Genomic DNA, 19,692 nt, shown 5'->3' on the forward strand with positions numbered 1-19,692 from the left:
GGACATGGAGTTCTTTATAGTTATACTTTCATAGACCTCCCAGCCTGGTTGCATTAGGACCTGCGGGACTGGGTGGCCTTACAGAGTGCTGCCCACAGTGAAACAGCAGTTTTGTCTTTCCAAGGGGCATCTGGTTGTTATGGTAAAAGAGAGAGTAAGCCATGCTTGGACAGTTTGAGAAAGCCTTCATTTTCAGGTTTTGTTTTTGTTTTGGGTTTTGGTTTTTTTTTGTTTGTTTTGTTTTATTTGGGTTTTTTTTCCCCTTCATATTTTCAGTATTGGTTTTTTATTATACTTAATGTTATTACCATTCCATAAAAACATTGCAACTGCTTTCTTATAATTATAGGGGGAGTTATACACATTTAATGGAGTTTAATGTTTTTTCCATACAAATATACAGAGCCATTTTTCTTCCTTAGGCTATGAACATTACTCTCATTTGAATCAATCCATTTCAACTGTTAAATATGTCAGAGTGTCTGTTTTAGCAAAGAAATGCCACCTTTTGGAGCCATAAAATACAGTGAATTGAAAGCTGACACCTAATATATTTTTCATTGGATGCAGATGTTCAATGCAAAACTCATTCTTCCAGCTTTCATAAAAGGAACAGAACTAAAATACTCCAGCTTAGTATACAATATGCAGTGACCATTCAGCATTTAAAGCAATATAAATGTATTGTTAAGCAGCAGAAGGAGATAGAAGAATTTTTTCCATGTCTGCAAAATACTTCTGAATAGGTTTTAGATTTTTAAATGCTTGAGCAGTGAAATAATAAATCCATGCATCCTAGGGCAGAGTAAATGTGTAGAAGGTGGCTTTTTTTTTGGGTGCCTCTGTGAAATATTATGCTTTCCAAAATAGAAATCTTGGGGAGGCTAGGAATATTTGAAATATTCGTGTTTAGGAGAAAGCAAGTCCATTACAAAATGTAATACTTTATTAAAGCAGTTCCTACAACAACAACAGTTTTCTAATGGCTTTATACCATCTGCCAGAAATGCTGATAGGGCAAGCGGGAAAATATGTAGACGAGAGTGGTGGTGAAGGCTTTTCATGTGCTGAGATGTTCAATTCCTGTACCTGTGAGCTATTGTAGTTTCAACCCAGGCTTCAGCTGAGCTGGTGGTGCTGCTAAAATAGTTATGCACCAGCTACCACTGAGTGTCTGCAGTGCTGCTACTGCTCTTTTGCCTGGAGAAGTCATTTAGGTGTACAGGAGCTGTAACGTGGGGTGTATGGCAAGAGATTTAAGGGGGAATAAAATGCACATTAAACAGATATTTCTGGAGTAGGAATGTGTTGGAAGAAAAGATTTTAACTTGCACTACAAATGTTTAACCATTGGATCTGAAGATGATTTGCTGCAAAGGTCTTAGTTACTGATTTTTAACAGGACAAACTGAAAAGGCTTTTTTTCTGTGCCCAAAGCATGATGATGTAGCCAGCAGTCTTCAGGCAAGGACCTGACTTTTCTTTAGCAAGAAACTAAGAAGAAGTTCTTGATGCTTTATATTAGTAGAATCTGAAAAATACTTCTGCTGGTCAAAAAAAGTCCTAAAAGAAGACAACTTTTCCAATTGAAATTTGAAAGTGGAAAACCTTCCATAAGAAATGTAAGATCCTGTAGGTTTAGTCTGGGAATGTAAATGATTCCCTTCTCATCTGGCCTCTCCAGCCTGGTCAGAGTACACATCTCATGAGACTCATGATCACCCCTGTTAGGAGGATGTAATCACAGTGTAATGGAAGATTGTCTGCTCTGCTGTAGCCAGGGAGGACAGTCTCTGGCAGCTGAAGGACAACATCACCTAGCATGATAAGAACTGCTGTATTTTGAAGTGGGAGTATTTTGGCTTTGTTCTTTGGGTGAAAACTGTGATCTGTGTGGCAAGTAGATATATAACATGAACTTTCACTCCCTGACTTAACTTCTGAACAAGCTCTTTCAAAGGAGCATTGCAGTCACTGTAATACCAGCTTCTTGCAGGACGAAATCTTGAGTGAATGAGTTAGTTTAAAAGTACAGTTCTTCTCTTCTTGAATGTTTGGGGGTTTATTTCTTCTCTTCTGTTTCAAAGTAAACTGCAGTGCTGGTTAACAGCTCTTACGTTACAGGTACCCAGGCACTTGCCTGCTCTATGCTGTCTTTTAAAACGCTGTGTTGAAAGCCCTGGGATTTCAAAAGTAAAATGAGACTTGTGGAGCCTGATACACAAGAATTAGGTTCCAACTAGCACCAAATGCTTCCCAAGGAAAGCATGCTACCTCTGAAGAACTCGCTGTGTGTCTACCAGTAAAGCAGCAGTCAGCCTATTCACTAAATAATCAAAGCAGTGGTTTAGTTAAAGCTTATTTCCAATTGCTGTTAAAATTCCTGTGGCTTGCTCATCTTACACACATTGTAGTCTGTGCTATTGCATGCTTTTCTGCCATGTTAACTTTCTGTTTGCTGTTCAGGTAGAGAAATAACAGCAGAAACCTTTATGGAGAAATTGGATAATGGTGCCTTGCTTTGTCGGTTAGCTGAGACCCTGCAGGAGAAATTCAAAGAGAACAGCTTTGATGCAAACAAGCCTGGCAAAGTAAGTGTTGGTAAACGTTCTAGCATGTGTTATCAGTGTCTGAGCTAGCTGACTGTTCTGCTGCTGGACTTTTTTTTGCCCAAGTTAAGACATTTTATTTGTGGAAGCTCTGCAAGTAAGCAGGGATATAATTGCTTTGTGTAGAAAAAATTACAATCTAAAGGTAGAGGAGTTAAGACTTCTTGGGTAATTTAGGTTACTGTGAGAGGCAGTCCACACATGACTTGTAATCTGCAGAATAAGACTTTGAACAAGATCTAGCAGTGTGATGTGGTAGCTAGTAGAGAAAATGCAATCCTTGTATTTATTTGCAAGGGGAATATTAAGTAGCTGTGGGAGGTGCCTTTTCCTCCTAAAACAGGTCTAGAGAGACCAATAATAGAATTCTGTCATTAGTTTTGGTGCCTTGAATTTAGAGGGGTTCTGTTTGTGTGCTAGAAGGGGCTCACTAAAGACTTTCAGGCATGATGTGGAGAATTTGAACCTTCAGAAGACACTGAAGAGCTTTGCAGAGATCAGGTTAAGATCTTGCTTGACTGCAACCTCCTTCTGAATTTAAATGAGTTTCCTAAGACAACTTCATTGGGAGAAATTCAAGAGTACAGCAAGTTTCTTTCTGGGAGGAGTTAAATTCAAGTAATGTATTTGTTGTGAAACTGTTCTTGTTTTCCTTGTTAAATTCAGATACATCTTCCTTGAAAGCCAAAGCAGGCAAATAGAGAACAGGTGAAAAATGAGCAGAAATCACACAATGCATCTTCCATTTTGGATATTCTCCTAACAAGCCTGGAGCAGAAATAAGGGCACAGCATAAATTTTATCAGCAGCTCTGAAACCTGACAATCTAGTGTCAGCTGCAGCTGTGCAAGTTGTTTTTCTTGGTTTCAGGCTCATAGTTGTTGCAGAAGAAGTCATCTGGACTAAGGCAGGCTTTCTTTATTTTTTTTATGCTGTTGTGAGTTGTGGAGGTGCAGAGAGGCATCGTTTGCTTGTTTTGTGTTCCTTCTTCTTTCTGTATTTCCTGAAGAAGAAGGAAGAGATAATTGGGAAGAAAGATAAAAAGTAGAGTGTAGAAGGAAGGAAACTTTCTTCCAGAAAGAGGAAAAGACAGCTGGAACTCATATGTTATATTTCAAATGATAATCAGGGTTTGGTTAATAGAAGTACTGGATGATTTCTGAGTTCATTGTTAAATATGGTCCAGGTTGTCTTCACCTGAGTGGTGGCCTGTTATGCTAAGCTCCCACATAGAGAAAACACTTAAGGCAGCCTCTTTGATCAAGCCTAGAAAGCAGCTAGGTAGAAAGCAGGGATACTTCTTGTTCTCTCTTTTCTGGTTGGCTTTGTCCCCCTCCTTAAACAAACAGAATGCATCATTATTGATACAAACTAGTAGCAATTTACCCAAAAGGTAAATTTGGCTGCATAGTTCCAAAACGTTCCCCTTTCATACCTTGCCCAGCTAGCTGCTAGAAAAATCAATTCTATCACAAAGGGTAAAGCATTTCTGTAGGGAATGACATCTCAGGAAGCTGTGTCTATGGAATATAAAATTCCCAGGAAAAATAACAGTAATACATTCCACTACAAAGTTCTGGTGAATATTCAGAAGCTCAATCTGTTGGATATCTAACTACTGCTTATCACAGAATTGTCAGAGTTGGAAGGGACCTCAAAGATCATCCAATTCCAACCTTCCTGCTGTGGACAGGGACACCTCACACTAGATCAGGTTGCTCAGTGCCCCATTCAGTCTGGCCTTAAAAACCTCCAGGCATGGAGCCTCCACCACCTCCCTGAGAAACCTGTCCTGGTGTCTCACCCCACTCATGATGAAGAATATTTTCCTGACATCCAATCTGAATCTACCCTCTTCTAGTTTTGCTGGGTTTGTTGGGGTTTTTGTATCATCAGACAGTTGTTCCATGGTGCTTTATTTAGAGAGAGCTGCCAATTGGAAAGATAACTCAGAAACGTACCAGTGTTTGGTCCTTCTGTGTTTTGCCACTGAAGAGAGGTAGATCTCCTTTCTTATATTGACCCCCTCAGCTGAGACTATGCCCTTCCTTTATTCCTTCCTCCTTTCCTTCAATTAGCTGATCCTCTTTTTCTTCCGTGGACCTTAAGTTACTTTAGAAGCCCAACAGACGTTTGTAATCCCATGTGCTGTAATTACTTGATTTGTTGGTCTTGTGTTTGTCAAAGTGGTGTAACAGGCAATGCAATTAAAGGGAAGAAAGTCTGCTCCACTGCTGTTTTCTCAATGTATATTGTTTCAGACTTAATATGGGAAGAATTCAAAGAAATGGCAGAGTAATTGATTTGTGTTATGGTAGACTATTAGGGAGCTATTCATCCTTTCAGGTTTTAATTCCCTGTGTAGCAGTCCTCGGCATGAGGACTAGTCTACACATTGGAAAGTCTGACTTCTTGTGCCAAGGAAATTTATAAGAAGATTATACTGTAGAAATTTAGCATAGTAAGAATTCCACAATCCTCCCCTGAATCATTATTAAGCAGTCTGTTAATAATACATGAGGAATTCTGGAGCTATTTGGCCACTTCTCTGTGCACAGGAAAACGGAAATGTGATGGGCTTTCACCTAGGTGCCCTGGTGACTTCATTGGCAGCTGGAAGAGGCTGCTAGTCTCTGCAAGTCCAGCCTCTATCAAAATAGATAAGGTGCTTTTCTAGTCATATATGCCACTGCCAAGTTTTTTTAGGTAAGAGCAGACTGATGTAAAATGAGTGGCTGCCAGCAGGATCAGCTTGCAGGCAGCACTAGGTCGCAGCCAAGTGAGACAGGATGAGGCTGTAGATAATGAGGGGTCCCTCCTCAAGCTCAAAGATTTGATCTGTTTTCATAAGGGAAGCTGGGTGCTAGGTTGGACTGGATGATCTTGGAGTTCTCTCTTCCAACCTGGTTGATTCTGTGATTCTATATGAACTACTTTGTAGATGGCAATGCTCCATAACTCTTTTTGGGTTTACTTCTGTCTTGGAGGATGGTGATGTATCCTGTTGTGTTTGGTATGTACTACTGATCATGGATTCACTCGTGCAGCTATGGCAGCACATGGAAGAAGACATTAAAAACTGACATTGTGTACACTGGCTCTTCAGTTGCTTCCCATAATTCCTTAAGTTTGTGTGCAATACTGTGCAGAATGGCAGAGGTTAAACCTTACAGTGTCTGGGTTAACTGTGCAATATGTCCCTGTCAGTTTGCAGTTTGTTTCATAACAGACCTGTAGCATTCCCTTTCTTATTAGGGAGAACTAAGCTTCAGTTTTCAGGGACCTCCTAGACCAGCATCAGCCTTTTTGAGTGTGGACTAAATCAGGAAAACAAAAAAAAGTTGTGCCTCCCAAAATCCTGTGCTTTCCAAATCTGGAAGGAAGATGGTGGTATTGATAGGAACACTTCTTTTTGTGTCCTGTGGGGACACTCATAGATGCTGAGGTCACTTCAAGAGAGTTAGGAAGCTGCTTGTGATATCACTTGAGAATATAACTTTGAGAAACTGAAAAGGAGTTAAGAAGGTTGCATGGTGCAAAAGTGAAGTCTGCTTTCTTTTTGAGAGCAATGCAGTTGTAACTGTGTGTGGGCAAAGGGGATCAGCTGAATAGCTTTTCCTGAGTGATTGAGTGGGTTAGGGTGCTTCCTTGTGGCAAGAGGGGGCACATAATGGACCCTGCAAAACCCAGCAGTGATGTGGTAGATGCTTAGTCTTTTCAGTACAGAACTGTGGGATATTGAATGAAGCTGGTAAGAGCCAAACACAAAAAAGGGGGAGTCCTTGTTTACAAACTGGCTGGAGATTTCTTGCCCATGAGTGTTAAAGTTTTATCTGGGAATAAGGTAATGGAAGAGAGAGGTCTTGGAAGGCTGAATGCCCCATCTGGAACAAGGAACTCACCATAGCTGTAAATGGTTGGAGCTTCAGAAAATACTGAGAGGTATAGCCTGTTTGCTGTAGTCTTGCTCTTCCCTGGATAGTTATGGCCAGTCTGCATCTGGGTGAGAGAAACCTTTAGCTGGCCCAGTAGGGTCCCTCATGTTCTGTGCCTTATTTCTTCTTGGAGCTGAATACCTTGCTGTTTGTGCAGGTGGACATGAGCAAATCTGTCCTTTCACAAGGGTCAAACTTCAAAGAAATGAGTTGAAATGAAATGTGTAGTTTTCTGTATTAAGATGCTCCTTTAGGGATGAATTGCTGCACCTAAAAATAGCACCTGAGTCACACTCTGCTTTGCTATCTGCTTCTCAGGGGAATAATGTGTGGTTGAAAGCACTGGAGTTTGGCAGCCTCTAGTGCCAATTATGCAGTCCCTGCTCATTGCCCTCCTGAGCTTGACGTCCTAATAGACACTTTTGGATGTCATAAGGGATGCTCTGAATGTGTCCTCAGTGAATCTATTCCCTAACCTTGTGGGGTTTGGTTTATTTCATCATTCAGTAATCAGTGTTAGAAACACTTCAGTTTGTAAAGATGAGGCCTTTAACAGTGGTCAGTTTCAAAGGATGTTAGGTGCTAGGTTCTTTACAGATCCCATGAGACAATGTTCCTCATTGTTAAGCAGCAAAACCATGCTTCAGAACTTGATTCTGAAAACACCTTCTTGGTATGTCACTGATACTGTATTGGGTAAAGTTTGGTCTGGCTTTGCTGGCTTGCCCAGGTGGCCAAGAGAGCCAGTGGCATCCTGGCCTGGATCAGAACAGTGTGGCCAGTAGGATGAGGGAGGTTATTCTGCCGCTGTACTCAACACTGCTCAGGTCACACCTTGAGTGGTGTGTCCAGGTCTGGGCCCCTCAATTCAAGAGAGATGTTGAGGTGCTGGAAGGTGTCCAGAGAAGGGCAATGAATCTGGTGAAAGGCCTGGAACACAAACCCTATGAGGAGAGGCTGAGGGAGCTGGGGGTGTGCAGCCTGCAGAAGAGGAGGCTCAGGACAGACCTCATTGCTGTCTACAACTACCTGAAGGGAGGCTGTAGCCAGGTGGGGTTGGCCTCTTCTCCCAGGTAACCAGCAACAGAACAAGGGGACACAGTCTCAAGTTGTGCCAGGGCAGGTCTAGGCTGGATGTTAGGAGGAAGTTGTTGGCATAGAGAGAGTGATTTGCATTGGAATGGGCTGCCCAGGAAGGTGGTGGAGTCGCCGTGCCTGGAGGTGTTGAAGCCAAGCCTGGCTGGGGCACTTGGTGCCATGGTCTGGTTGATTGGCTAGGGCTGGGTGCTAGGTTGGCCTGGCTGATCTTGGAGGTCTCTTGCAACCTGCTTGATTCTATGACCTTGCTTTTCTTAGACCATGGATGGCCAACCTGAAAGTCTGATCCAATCAGACAGATCTTTTGGAGGTTTAAGTTAAAGTGGAGATTTAAAATAGGAAGGTCATGATTAGACTGGTGAGCCTGCATGGTACATTGTTTAGAGAAGTCACTTTGTCACCTATTTATGGCTGTAAAGCCAACAAAAATATCTGACTGTGTACACGTGAAACGAGAAGCAGGTGACTGGTATCAGTCTTAATAAATCCTCAAGCTTGCTATGGTACTGAGTTGTTGAAAGTACCTGTGCTGCTGCTGCTGCTAATGAGCTACTGGCTAGAAACTGCAGCTTTATAGCAGGAGTTGTTCTGTGAAAGTGATTCATGTCACAGGATGCCGTTTTGTCATTTTCTCCCGTTGGCTTGGATTTCATCCCCATGCTCCTCTGGCAATATTTCACTTCTCCTGACAGACAGTTAATTTGAGAATTGCACAGCTGTACAAACAAATTCAGAGCATCAAGGCATGCCCAATATGCATGGAGCCCACATTTGCTTGGGCTTAATTTAGTAAGCACATTGCTTAAGCTTTTTAAATAACCATAAATAATTTGTGTTAATAATTATCATTCACCTTCTTAATAGGCAGGGCATAGTGGTTTGGCCACCATCCTTGAAGCTGCCTAAATATTTATGAACAGTCCCCTGAAAACAACATTTCCATTGCAAATGAATGAAAATATGTTGATGATGAAACATCCTTTTTTTTTTCTCCAAGTTCTCAAAGGTTAATCAGCTCAATCTCAACTCTGATCTCTCTTACAAATACTTTGGAATAATGAATTGGAACCTAAAAATTGAACTTCATTTTCAGGAAGCTGGGATCTAGATTTGATTTAGCCTGTCAAAGAAACAGAATTAAGTACAAAATAAATCCTGATACAAGTATTTCTTAAGTGCTGGGAAATTGAATTCAAATAAGCATTTAGTTTGATTCTTCCAGTGGGAGCTAATTTAATAAGATGAAATTGAATGTGCCCTGGAATAAAACTGTTGTGTAGAAAACAGTGAGGAAACTTTGCTCTTGGATGTGCAGATGGATTTCCATTGCAGCTGCTTGTGAAGCAGTAATTTCTGCACACAATTATGAAAATAGATGTGCTCCTTTGTTTCCCAACAGGAGGAGATTCTGTCCACGTCTCGCCAACAGTCCTAGCATCTGCAGTGCATTTTGCACTTGTACCATATCGAAAGCTTTCATAGATGCTTAAATTCCTAGAGTGTTTTAGGTTGGAAGGGGACCTTAAAGATCATCTGGTTCCAACCCCCCTTGCTGTGGGCAGGGACACCTTCCACTAGAGCCAGCTGCTGAAGGACTCATGCAGCCTGGCCTTGAAGACTTGCAGCCTTGCTCCTGGGAAATGTATTTCGTGAATCCATACATCCAATAGAGGGAACTGTCTCCATTTTTGTTTTAATTTGGAATTTTTCCTCTGCTCTTTTTTATCTGTTTTGAGGTGTGTGGGTGAGGTGCTTAGTGCCATCATTACTTGATTGGATAGGGCTGGGTGCTAGGTTGGACTGGATGATCTTAGAGGTCTCTTCCACCCTGGCTGATTCTGTGACCTTGCTCTTCTTAGACCATGCATGGCCAACCTGAGAGTCTGATCCAATCAATGTGGTGGTTTTACTTTTGCTGTAGGCTTGAGTTTGTCCACATTATTTGTGTCCTGTAGATGGGCTGAAGTCCCAGCAAATGCAGTGTTCTGCATGCTTGGTGCCTTCAGCCAATCTGCCCCACATAAAGAGTCCTCTGCTATAGCAGAGCCACATACAGGTGCTCCTTGGAAATGGTAAATCTGAGTCTCCTATTGAGAATTGCCTGAATGTGGTTAGACTGCAAACAGAGTCTTTGTGGTCTGGGGCAGTAATTTGCTTGTCTGCACACCAGTACTTACTGGAGACTTTTGTTTTAGTAAAACTCTGTGGAGCAAATTTCTAATCGTACACAATACAGATATGGGCCTCAGTTACTTGGGAGGAAATAAAAGGTACAGCATTGTCTTTTTTGTGTATTAATCTTTGTAGTGGCAGACATCTGAGTAGGAGAGGAAAAGAATAATCTTACAAAATGACTCACCAGTGCTAATCCATCTGGAAGGAATCATTTCCACAAGACTCTAAAGCTGTTTGTTAGAGAATTCCTTGCACTGTTCTCAGACATGTCAATAGCTTGCTGAGCTCATGCTCAGCTGGAGTGCTACCAGGAGTCCTGCAGATTTGCCTGCAGTAGGCCATGTGGACAAATTCTAGATGCCTAGTAAATAACTTACACCTAAAGCTTTTCTGCTTCCAAGGTAGCATAGAGTTCTGTTTCCCAGCAGACCTTAAGCTTCTGAACAAATGTAGGAAATTTTGTGGCACCTTCCAGGTGAATACATTGGAAAAACTTCATAGAAGCTTTTGGGCATACTTAAAGCCATACACTGTGTTGAGGGCAGAGCTACATGCTCCTGGAAGAAGGACATGAGACATCATGTCTCTCCAGGTTATTCTTCCCACTGATGTTTCTTGTCCTTGGGGAAGCATGGTTTGTTCCCTTGTTTGACTGGAGCAGTTAATTTGAGTGTGAATTGGCCTTGCTTTTGTCAGTAACCCTGAGACAGAGATGCTCCTGCATACCCCCCTGTCCTCTTATTTGACATAGAATGGCTTAGGTTGGAAGGAACCTGAGAGATCTGCTCCAACTCCCATGCTGTTGGCAGGGATCCTTCTCAGCTAGACTCTGCTGCTCAAGGTCCCATCCAGTCTGGCCTTGATCACCTCCAGGGAGGAGGCATCCACAACTTTCCTGGGCAACCCATTGCAGAATCTCACCACTCTCATATTGAAGAACTTTTTCCTAAGATCTAGTCTAAACCTGCTCTCCCTCAGCTTAAAATAATCAGAATTTGAATCTCAGGGGAATTGGCCTGGCAAAAGCAGTGCAGATTTAAGCAGTTAACCGCCTGTCAGCTCCTGCTTTGGACTATTGTAAAGAATCAGACTGAAATGGGGTCAAGAGGAGAACCAACCTTTCATGTTGAATAATATAATTTAACTAGAAGGCATCTGAAGCTTTTCCCCATTTTTATAATGCCTATACTTAGACCCTTTTACAAAGCTTGTGTTAAAACTGGGAGCTCTCATAACATTTTTACTCCTATTTCAGACCAAGTCACTCAAGGTCTCATCCAGCATGGCCCCCTAAAACCTCCAGGGAGGGGACATTCACCACCTTTCTGAGCTATACATTTATAAATAGCCATTTTCAGATGTGCTGGGGTTTGCCTCTTATGTGGAGTGATAAATGTGCAACATTTATTTCAAGCCTTTAGAGAGAATTGTGAAAATCTTTGTAACAGATCTCTCTGTGGGGCTTTTTATTGAGGCTATTTAGGAAGATTCTGGAACCAAAGTGTAAGATTAGAGACTTGAATGGAAATTAGCATAGATTTTTTGAAAGCTTGAAGAAGTATAATTTAGAGCAAGCATTTACAGCTGAATTTTGCAACTCTCAGGCCCAACGTAGTTTTTAGGGTATAAAGAATAAGTGAGAACTACAGAATTTGGTCTATTTACCAGTCATAGAATCAACCAGATTGGAAGAGACATCCAGTCCAATCTAGCACCCAGCCCTATCCAATCAACCAGACCATGGCACTAAGTGCCCCATGCAGTCTTTTCTTCAACACCTCCAGGGACGGTGCCTCCATCATAGAATCAACCAGGTTGGAGGAGATCTCCAAGCTCACCCCGTCCAACCTATCACCCAGCCTGTCCAATCAACCAGACCATGGCACTAAGTGCCTCATCCAGTCTTTCCTTGAACACCTCCAGGGATGGCAACTCCACCACCTCCCTGGGCAGCCCATTCCAATGGCAAATCACTCTCTCTGCCAACAACTTCCCCCTAACATCCAGCCTATAGCTCCCCAGCACCACCTCCCTGGGCAGCTCATTCCAATGTCTTGAACTTAAAGACTTTAAGTAATGAGCCAAAATTTCTGAAGCAGTGGGAACAGCGAATATACAGCCAGAAGTGATGACTGCAATGTAGAAAGAGAAAACAGAAGTCAGTTTGGGGCATAGATGCCCAGTTATAGATCTCTTAATTAGGTCTAATTTGCTTATTTAAATAAATGTGCCTCTCTGTTTGAATTCCTATCTGTAAATTGACCCCAAATGCTTCAAGGGTACAGCAAAGTGCTGTTCACAGCTTTAGAGGCTGATTGCAGGCTGGTTTGGAAATTTGGCTCTATAGATTAACATTCCAACATGTTTTCCAAATCATGGACATTTTTCAAGTCTAGGCCAGCTCACAGTTCCCAGGGCTCCAGAAGTTTCCTTGTGGTTTCTAATTGGAAAACTCACAGAAAATGAGATTCTTTATCATAAAGGCAAAGGTGCAGTTTGTCATAAAAACAGAGCTTTGGAGAATCAGACTTACCTGGAGTCAGTTACACGTTGAAAACATTCAGAAAGAATTTCACATCTGCCTAGAAATTGTCTCTGTTAACCATCTGGAAATGCAGAAAGTGAGCAGAGAAAGCATCTGAAAATGTTATCTCTTTCTCTAGACCTCGTAGATCTTTATCACAGTCTTCCTGGACACTTGGCTCGTGTTAGTTAAAGCAGCATTTGGAACTAATCTTGCAGAAAGGGCTGGGAATCCCACACCCTGCCTTACACTTTAAAAGGTCAAAAAGTGTGAACTGGATCGTTGAGAGAAAACCGGGAGGAATAGGCAGGAGAGGCATGACTGTGATACAGCAGTGTAGCTAGCCAGAGTTACAGTGACATGGAGGGATTTGTTGTTCTTACTGCCAGTGAAATGCTATCCATGCTCATTCTACAGAGTCATAGATTCAGGAGTGGGTTAGGTTGGAAAAGACCTTAAAGATCATCTAGTTCCAACCCACCTGCTATGGGCAGGGACACCTTCTGCTACATCAGGTCGCTCAAAGCCTCATCCAACCTGCCCTTGAGTACCTCCAGGGAGGGGGAATTCAGTCTTTCTAGGCAACCTGTTCCAATGCCTCCCACCCTCACTGTAAAGAATTTCTTCCTAATCTCCAGACAATCTTTCCTCAAGCTTCAATCCATTCTCTTTCTGTCCTAGCATTACAAGCCCTTGTAAAAATTCCCTTCCTGACTTTCTTGTAGGCTCCCTTTGGATATTGGAAATTTGCTCTAAGGTCTCCCCGAGTCATCTTCTCTCCAGGCTGAACAGACACAGCTCTGACAGCCTGTCCCCATAGGGGAGGTTCATCAGCTCTCTGATCATCCTCTTGGCCATTCTCTGGATGTGCTCCAGCAGCTCGTACGCTGGGAGCACCAGGACTGGAGGCAGTGCTGCAGGTAGTGTCTCAGCAGAGCAGAGGGGCAGAATCCCCTCCCTCTCCTGCTGCTCTCCCTGATTTGGGCGCAGTCCAGCATACAGCTGCCTTCTGGGCTGCAAGCGACCACTGCTGGCTCATGCTGAGTGTTTCTTCAACTGACACCCTCTAGACCACTCTCGAAGCACTCCTGGCCCACCCTATATTTGTGGCTGGCATTGCCCTATCCCAGGTGTGAGAAATATGTTGGTTATTTGAACTGCATTACTCTAGGCTGTAAGGGAAAGTGCGGAAACATCTTTCCATATGAGATTTTAGCTCCCATCACGTGTTTTCATGGGCTTCAGCAATTCAAGCTGCAATCTTCTAAGCTTGGGATCTTCTGGAATAGTTAAGGGGAAAAAGTGATTTTTTTTTTGTTTTAATTTCTGAGCCTAAAATGAGTTGTTTCTGCCAAACATTAGTATTTTTCACATTTAACTTTGCTTTGAGAGAATCCTGTCCCCCTTGAAGAATGTGACGATGGATAAGGCGTGATTGTGGGCTTACAAGATGCCTTCTGAAGTGTGCCCTGTGAAAATCCACTCAGATTTGCCCAGTTTACATCTCATGGGCAAATTGCTACTTATGCCTGTATCTGCCTTGTTCATTCACATGTTGTGCAGTGTGACAATGAAATAGAGTCACAGGATCCTTTCGCTTGGAAGAGACCTCTAAGATCATCAAGTCCAGCCGTTAGCCCAGCACTGCCAAGTGGCCACAAATGGCTTACTCAAATGCAGTCCTCCTGTTTTTCTCATTAAAGAGGGAAATGTAGAAAGTAGAATTCTTCAGCTAACTCTGCATTAATTCAGCTCTGGCTTCTGTGGATGGAGTAAGGAAAAGCTCACAGTCACATGGCAAAGATAAGGTTTCATTTTTCTCTGAAAGAATAACCATGAGGACTGCCTCATTCTGTTCTAAGTGGGTACCTAAGGAATCTGTTGTGAAATGCCAATTTTAAAATCCCCATTTGCATGTAAAGGTCTGAAAAGAAGAGGTCTGAATGCAAAGTACAGAGTATTTGCTGAGTGAGAAGGAACTCCTGAATCCCAGTCTTTGCCCATGGTGCTTGTTTTTAGGAGCACTGCAAGGGGGGCTCTGGTCTGGCTTACCCTAGTGTCTCTGTCTTAGTTTCTCTGTTTATAATGTTTTAGAATCATAGAATGGTTTGAGTTGGAAGAAACGTCCAAACATCATCCAGTCCAACCTCCCTGCAGTGAGGGAGGACATGCTCTGCTACATCAGCTTGCTCAGAGCCTTGTCAAGCATGACCTTGAATGTCTCCAGGTATGGGGCCTCAACTATGCCCCTGGGCAACCTCTTTTGGTGTTCCACCACCCTCGTGGTGCAGAACTTGTTCCTAACATCCAATTTAATTCTCCTCTTATTTCAAACCACTGCCTCTCATCCTATTGCTGCAGGCCTTTGGAAACAGTCCCTCTGCAGCCTTCTTATAGACATAGATATGTTACAGGGTTAGATGCTGCACTAGACAGAGGTTGGAGTAGATGGCCTCTAGAGGTCCTTTCCAAACCAATGCATTCTATGATTTTCTTACATGAAATTCAGTTTATAGGCTGCCCCAAGTATTTGGACTACAGTGACTTAGTCCTGTCCTCTGCTATGCAAACTGAGTTGGCAAAACAAGAATCTGAAATCTTGTTTAAGGGTGTTCTTTGTTGTCAGGTTCCATTAGTTGAGCCTCACCTGCTCTCCAATGGAAAGTTCTTGGTTGTTGGTCTCTGTATGTTACTTAGCTGCCCAACAGCAGTGTCTCATAGGTGGCCTTCTGATTCTGGCAGATATGATGTTGCCTCCATATGCTGAAGTGGGCATGTCACTTGGCTAGATATAAATCAGTTACTACTCAGATAATCAGATGTGCTTAAGCTGGTGAATGAAGCTTCTGCCAAGCCAGTTTTGGACTTTGAGTATCCCAGTTTTCTGGTGCTTTCTATGTGAATCATAGAATCAACCAGGTTGGAAGAGACCTCCAAGATCATCCAGTCCAACCTATCCCCCAGCCCTTGCCAGTCAACCAGACCATGGCACTAAGTGCCTCATCCAGGCTTTTCTTGAAGACCTCCAGGGACAGTGCCTCCACCACCTCCCTGGGCAGCCCATTCCAATGCCAATCACTCTCTCTGTGAAGAACTTCCTCCTAACATCCAGCCTAGACCTTCCCAGGCACAACTTGAGACTGTGTCCCCTTGTTCTACTCCTTGCCTTTCTAACACATTGCTGGGCGTGGGAGTTGCAGTGTTTCTGCTTTTCATACCTATCTATTAACCCCAGCTCTTTTTTTGCATGCTAACCAGGGTTTGTCATCATTTGCCTTGTGACCAGTAAGCTGTGTCAGGGCCACAGCACTTAGAACAACAAAGCCATGAGCACAATTTTTACTTTTTACAACTACATTGCTGTTCTTCAAGCTTGTTCTCCACTTAGGTTATTCTCATGAAGTTACAGCTAATGCTACGTGGGAGAATGTGTTCTGCTTTGATATTAATAGCATGGCTAAAGCATTGACTTAGTTCTGTATTTATTTTAACCTTGTGTTCTAGATGTTGATATAAAGCCTGATGATGTTAATTGTTTTCATTGGCATATGATCAATTCCAAAGTGATCACAACTGCTTTCAGAGAATCTAGCAAGTTGATAATGAGTGATTTTTGGCTGTGGAGATCTCTTTGGTGATTATGAGAGGTAAAAATGTGGTCCACACATGATCTTTAAACTTGAAACCCAACCTGCTGTTCCCTTAAAATGACACCTCTCTGTGGTACTTCTGTGACAGTGCAGATGTGTTTCACTGCAGGATGATGTTTTGCCAGTTGTGAAGTGAACTGCTTAGGGATGCTTTCTTTGTTGTAAGTGCAATGTCATTTTTCAGTTGTCTGGCTGTTCCTGCTTCCATGTCTGTTGAAAGGTTTGGCAGTTTTTATTGATGTCTCCTAAGCCTTCAAAATTTCCATCTTGGGTTTTTGGATTTTAGCCCAGTTTTGGGCTTCCCAGTTCAGGAGTAATGGGGATCTGCTGGAGAGTCCAGTGGAGAGCCATGAGGATGACTGGGGGACTTGAGCATCTCCCCTTTGAAAAGAGACTGAGAGCCCTGGGGCTGCTTAGTCTGGAGAAGAGAAGGTTGAGATCTGATCAGTGTCTATAAATATCTGAGGGGTGGGTGTCAAGTGGAGGGAGACAATCTCTTTTTGGTGGTGCCCAGTAATGGGACAAGGAACAATTGATACAAACTTGAGCATAGAAGGTTTCACCTCCACATTAGAAGAAGCTTCTTTGCAGTGAGGGTGACAGAGCCCTGGAACAGGCTTCCCAGGGGGGCAGTGGAGGCTTTCAAGACCCACCTGGATGCATTCCTATGTGGAGTGCCCTAGGGCATACTGCTTTTGGCAGAGGTGCTGGACACTGGAGATCCCTTCCAATCTCTACCATCTTGGGGTTCTATGATTTATCTCAGGATTTTAATTCTTGTGACTGAGGGAGGATTGTATGTGTATTTTTTGTATTTTATTACATTTTGTTATTTCCCTTTTTTTTTTCCAGTGGAAAACACTTGGTTTTAAATTCTGTGTATGTCTGTCCATATTCAGTGTTTGTCTATACATTTTGTGCATGCATTTAACACGTTCTTTTGATGGTTGGTATGGTTGATCTATTGGGAGAGTGTTCTCCTCCATGACAAGTGAGGTAGAGGGAAAACACCTTGCCAAGGAGCAATTATTTTATCTTCTAGGTATTACAGTTTCATTTATTTAATGTCTGCTTTATACTTGTCCATACTTTCTGTCTGTTCAAGTAAACTTTAATTTTGGCACTACAAAGCAGTCAAAGCTAAACTTGATTTTCCTTTACTGAAAAGAGTGCCTGGGACACCACCTCTGTGATTCATAAATGGGACCCAAAACATTGTAGGTTTGAGTTCCTGAAGAATTCATAGCAACTGAATAAATGACAGATTGCCACTCCATGGTGAGGTGAATTGTAACAGCTCAGTAGGAGTAAGGTCTTGTAGCAGTGAGCTTCAGTTCACTTAGGTTGAACACATTCATAAAAGATAAGGAACCAAATCATATTTACTGAGAAGATTGTGGCAGAAATTGTCTTTTATATTCCCTATCCAAAGCTGCTGAAAGGCCTGGAACACAAACCCTATGAGGAGAGGCTGAGGGAGCTGGGGTTGTTTAACCTGGAGAAGAGGAGGCTCAGGGCAGACCTCATTGCTGTCTACAGCTACCTGAAGGGAGGTTGTACCCAGGTGGGGTTGGGCTCTTCTGCCAGACAACCAGCAACAGAACAAGGGGACAGAGACTCAAGTTGTGCCAAGGGAAGTACAGGCTGGATGTTAGGAGGAAGTTGTTGTCAGAGAGAGTGATTGGCATTGGAATGGGCTGCCCAGGAGGGTGGTGGAATCACCATCCCTGGAGGTGTTCAAGCAAAGCCTGGATGAGGCACTTAGTGCCATGGTCTGGTTGATTGAGTAGAGCTGGGTGCTAGGTTGGACTGGATGATCTTGGAGGTCTCTTCCAACCTGGTCGATTCTATGATTATGTTCCCTATCCTAATTATTGTGTTCCCTATCCTAATTATTATAATTATATTCAATATGTTAAACATAATTATAGTTGTTGTACATAATAAATAATATCTATTACTGGTATATCTATATATTATATAATTATACTTTTTTTTTTTAAATGATGGGGAAGAGCTTTTTAAGAATACCTAAGCAAAATGAAGGTAGAATTTGGGAAGCAACAGAATAGCTCTGTGGTCAGTAACAAGGTTTAAACAGTTCTCAAACAGATGCAGGTTCTGGTTAGTTGATTTATTGCATATATGAATGTATAGCCACTAGACCCTACTAGAAGCAGGTACTGAGGTCTACATAGTGTAATTTGCTCCTCTCTTTTGATTAATGTGGGTCATCAAGTGCCTACCTAACTGTAACCCACTTGCTAACAACACTGCAAATCTTTTCCCCTTTGATTCAGTGGCAAGTGACAATCATCAATTCAAAGAGGGAAGTACAATTAGGAATCTTGAAACCACATCTCAAGACTGATATGCAAACGTGAAGCTTTTAACATGTATTGATTCATCTTCATTTTTGGAAAGGCAGTCCAAAAAGTACATTTTTCCATGTGAGTTCAGAGCATGGGTGTTAAGAGAGGCTCTTTTGGGTTTCCAAGTGAACCTGACAGCATTTTTCCAGGCTTGCATCATATGTTTCACTCACACTTTCACATCCTGCATTAAACCACATGCATGCACATCAACAAGACAAGATTGTAAAAGGAGTGTGACTGGGGAATTGTTTTCATGATACTTGATAGGAGTAATTGCAGCCACTGCTGTTTCAAAGCAACTGTGGTTATACTACACTGTGTCAACAAAAGTCACTTTTGCCATATGGAAACCTAATTACTTCAGAATGATCTGTTAGAAAGCACTTTTGAGATAGTCAGGCCATTTATACCAATCAGGAGAAATTAGTTGTGCACTAAACCTTTCTTAAGTAAGAACTTTCATGTGTTACAGGTTGGACATTGCGGTGACGGCTTTGGAAGTACTCAAAAAAGCAGCCTTGATTTAAAAGGTGGTAGAGAAATTTATGAGGTGATTAAAAAAAAAATAGGAGCCTTTCCCTGTGATAAACCCTGTTGGAGCTGTCCTTGAATGGAGAGGAGGTGTTTTGCTGTTCAGCAAGTCCCTAATGTTGTGGGAAATGGAATGAAATATGAAATGCTACGTTTTAGTGAGATCGTGTGATGCCAAGGATATTTGTCCCTGTCCTACTTGTTTCACAAAATCACTTCAAGATTTGGTGGTGGTTTCTTTTTTGCTTCAGTAATGTAGGGTTTTTCCCTTCTGTAGTCCAGGGCATGCCCTCTTCTTACATTTGGATGTTTGCCACTACTGAGTTGTCTGTTTAATCAGTCATTTTTTTTCTCTTACTTGCTGAGATGCTGGAGAATACCCCAAGTTTTGATGCATTAAGTGGAATAGTTCTATACCTAGACTCTTACTATTTGCTGTCAGTAACTTCTTAGGGAGCTGAGGTTGTTCAGCCTGGAGAAGAGGAGGCTCAGGGGTGACCTCATTGCTGTCTACAACTACCTAAAGGGAGGTTTTAGCCAGGTGGGGGTTGGTCTCTTCTCCCAGGCAACCAGCAACAGAATAGGGGGACACAGTCTCAAGTTGTGCCAGGAGAAATATAGGCTGGATGTTAGGAGGAAGTTCTTCCCAGAGAGAGTGATTGGCATTGGAATGGGCTGCCCAAGGGGATGGCGGAGTGGCCGTGCCTGGAGGTGTTCAAGCAAAGCCTGGATGAGGCACTTAGTGCCATGGTCTGGTTGACTGGCTAGAGCTGGGTGCTAGGTTGGACTGGCTGA

The 19,692-nt window shown here is 42.5% G+C and overlaps 1 protein-coding gene across 7 annotated transcripts in view; it reads left to right on the top strand.

Moving 5' to 3' along the window:
• GAS2 (growth arrest specific 2) overlaps window positions 1–19,692 on the top strand; it is a 98,832-nt gene that overhangs the window by 29,194 nt on the left and 49,946 nt on the right. For 6 of the 7 annotated variants that reach the window (XM_064163069.1, XM_064163068.1, XM_064163071.1 and 3 more), the window contains 2 exons: window positions 2,467–2,591; window positions 18,839–18,916. In XM_064163069.1, coding sequence (XP_064019139.1) covers window positions 2,467–2,591; window positions 18,839–18,916 — 203 coding nt within the window. The remainder of the gene's footprint in view (window positions 1–2,466; window positions 2,592–18,838; window positions 18,917–19,692) is intronic. The other variant, XM_064163073.1, reaches the window with a different exon arrangement.

This window comes from Pogoniulus pusillus, chromosome 24, assembly GCF_015220805.1.
Source record: "Pogoniulus pusillus isolate bPogPus1 chromosome 24, bPogPus1.pri, whole genome shotgun sequence".
Taxonomy (NCBI): Eukaryota; Metazoa; Chordata; class Aves; order Piciformes; family Lybiidae; genus Pogoniulus; species Pogoniulus pusillus.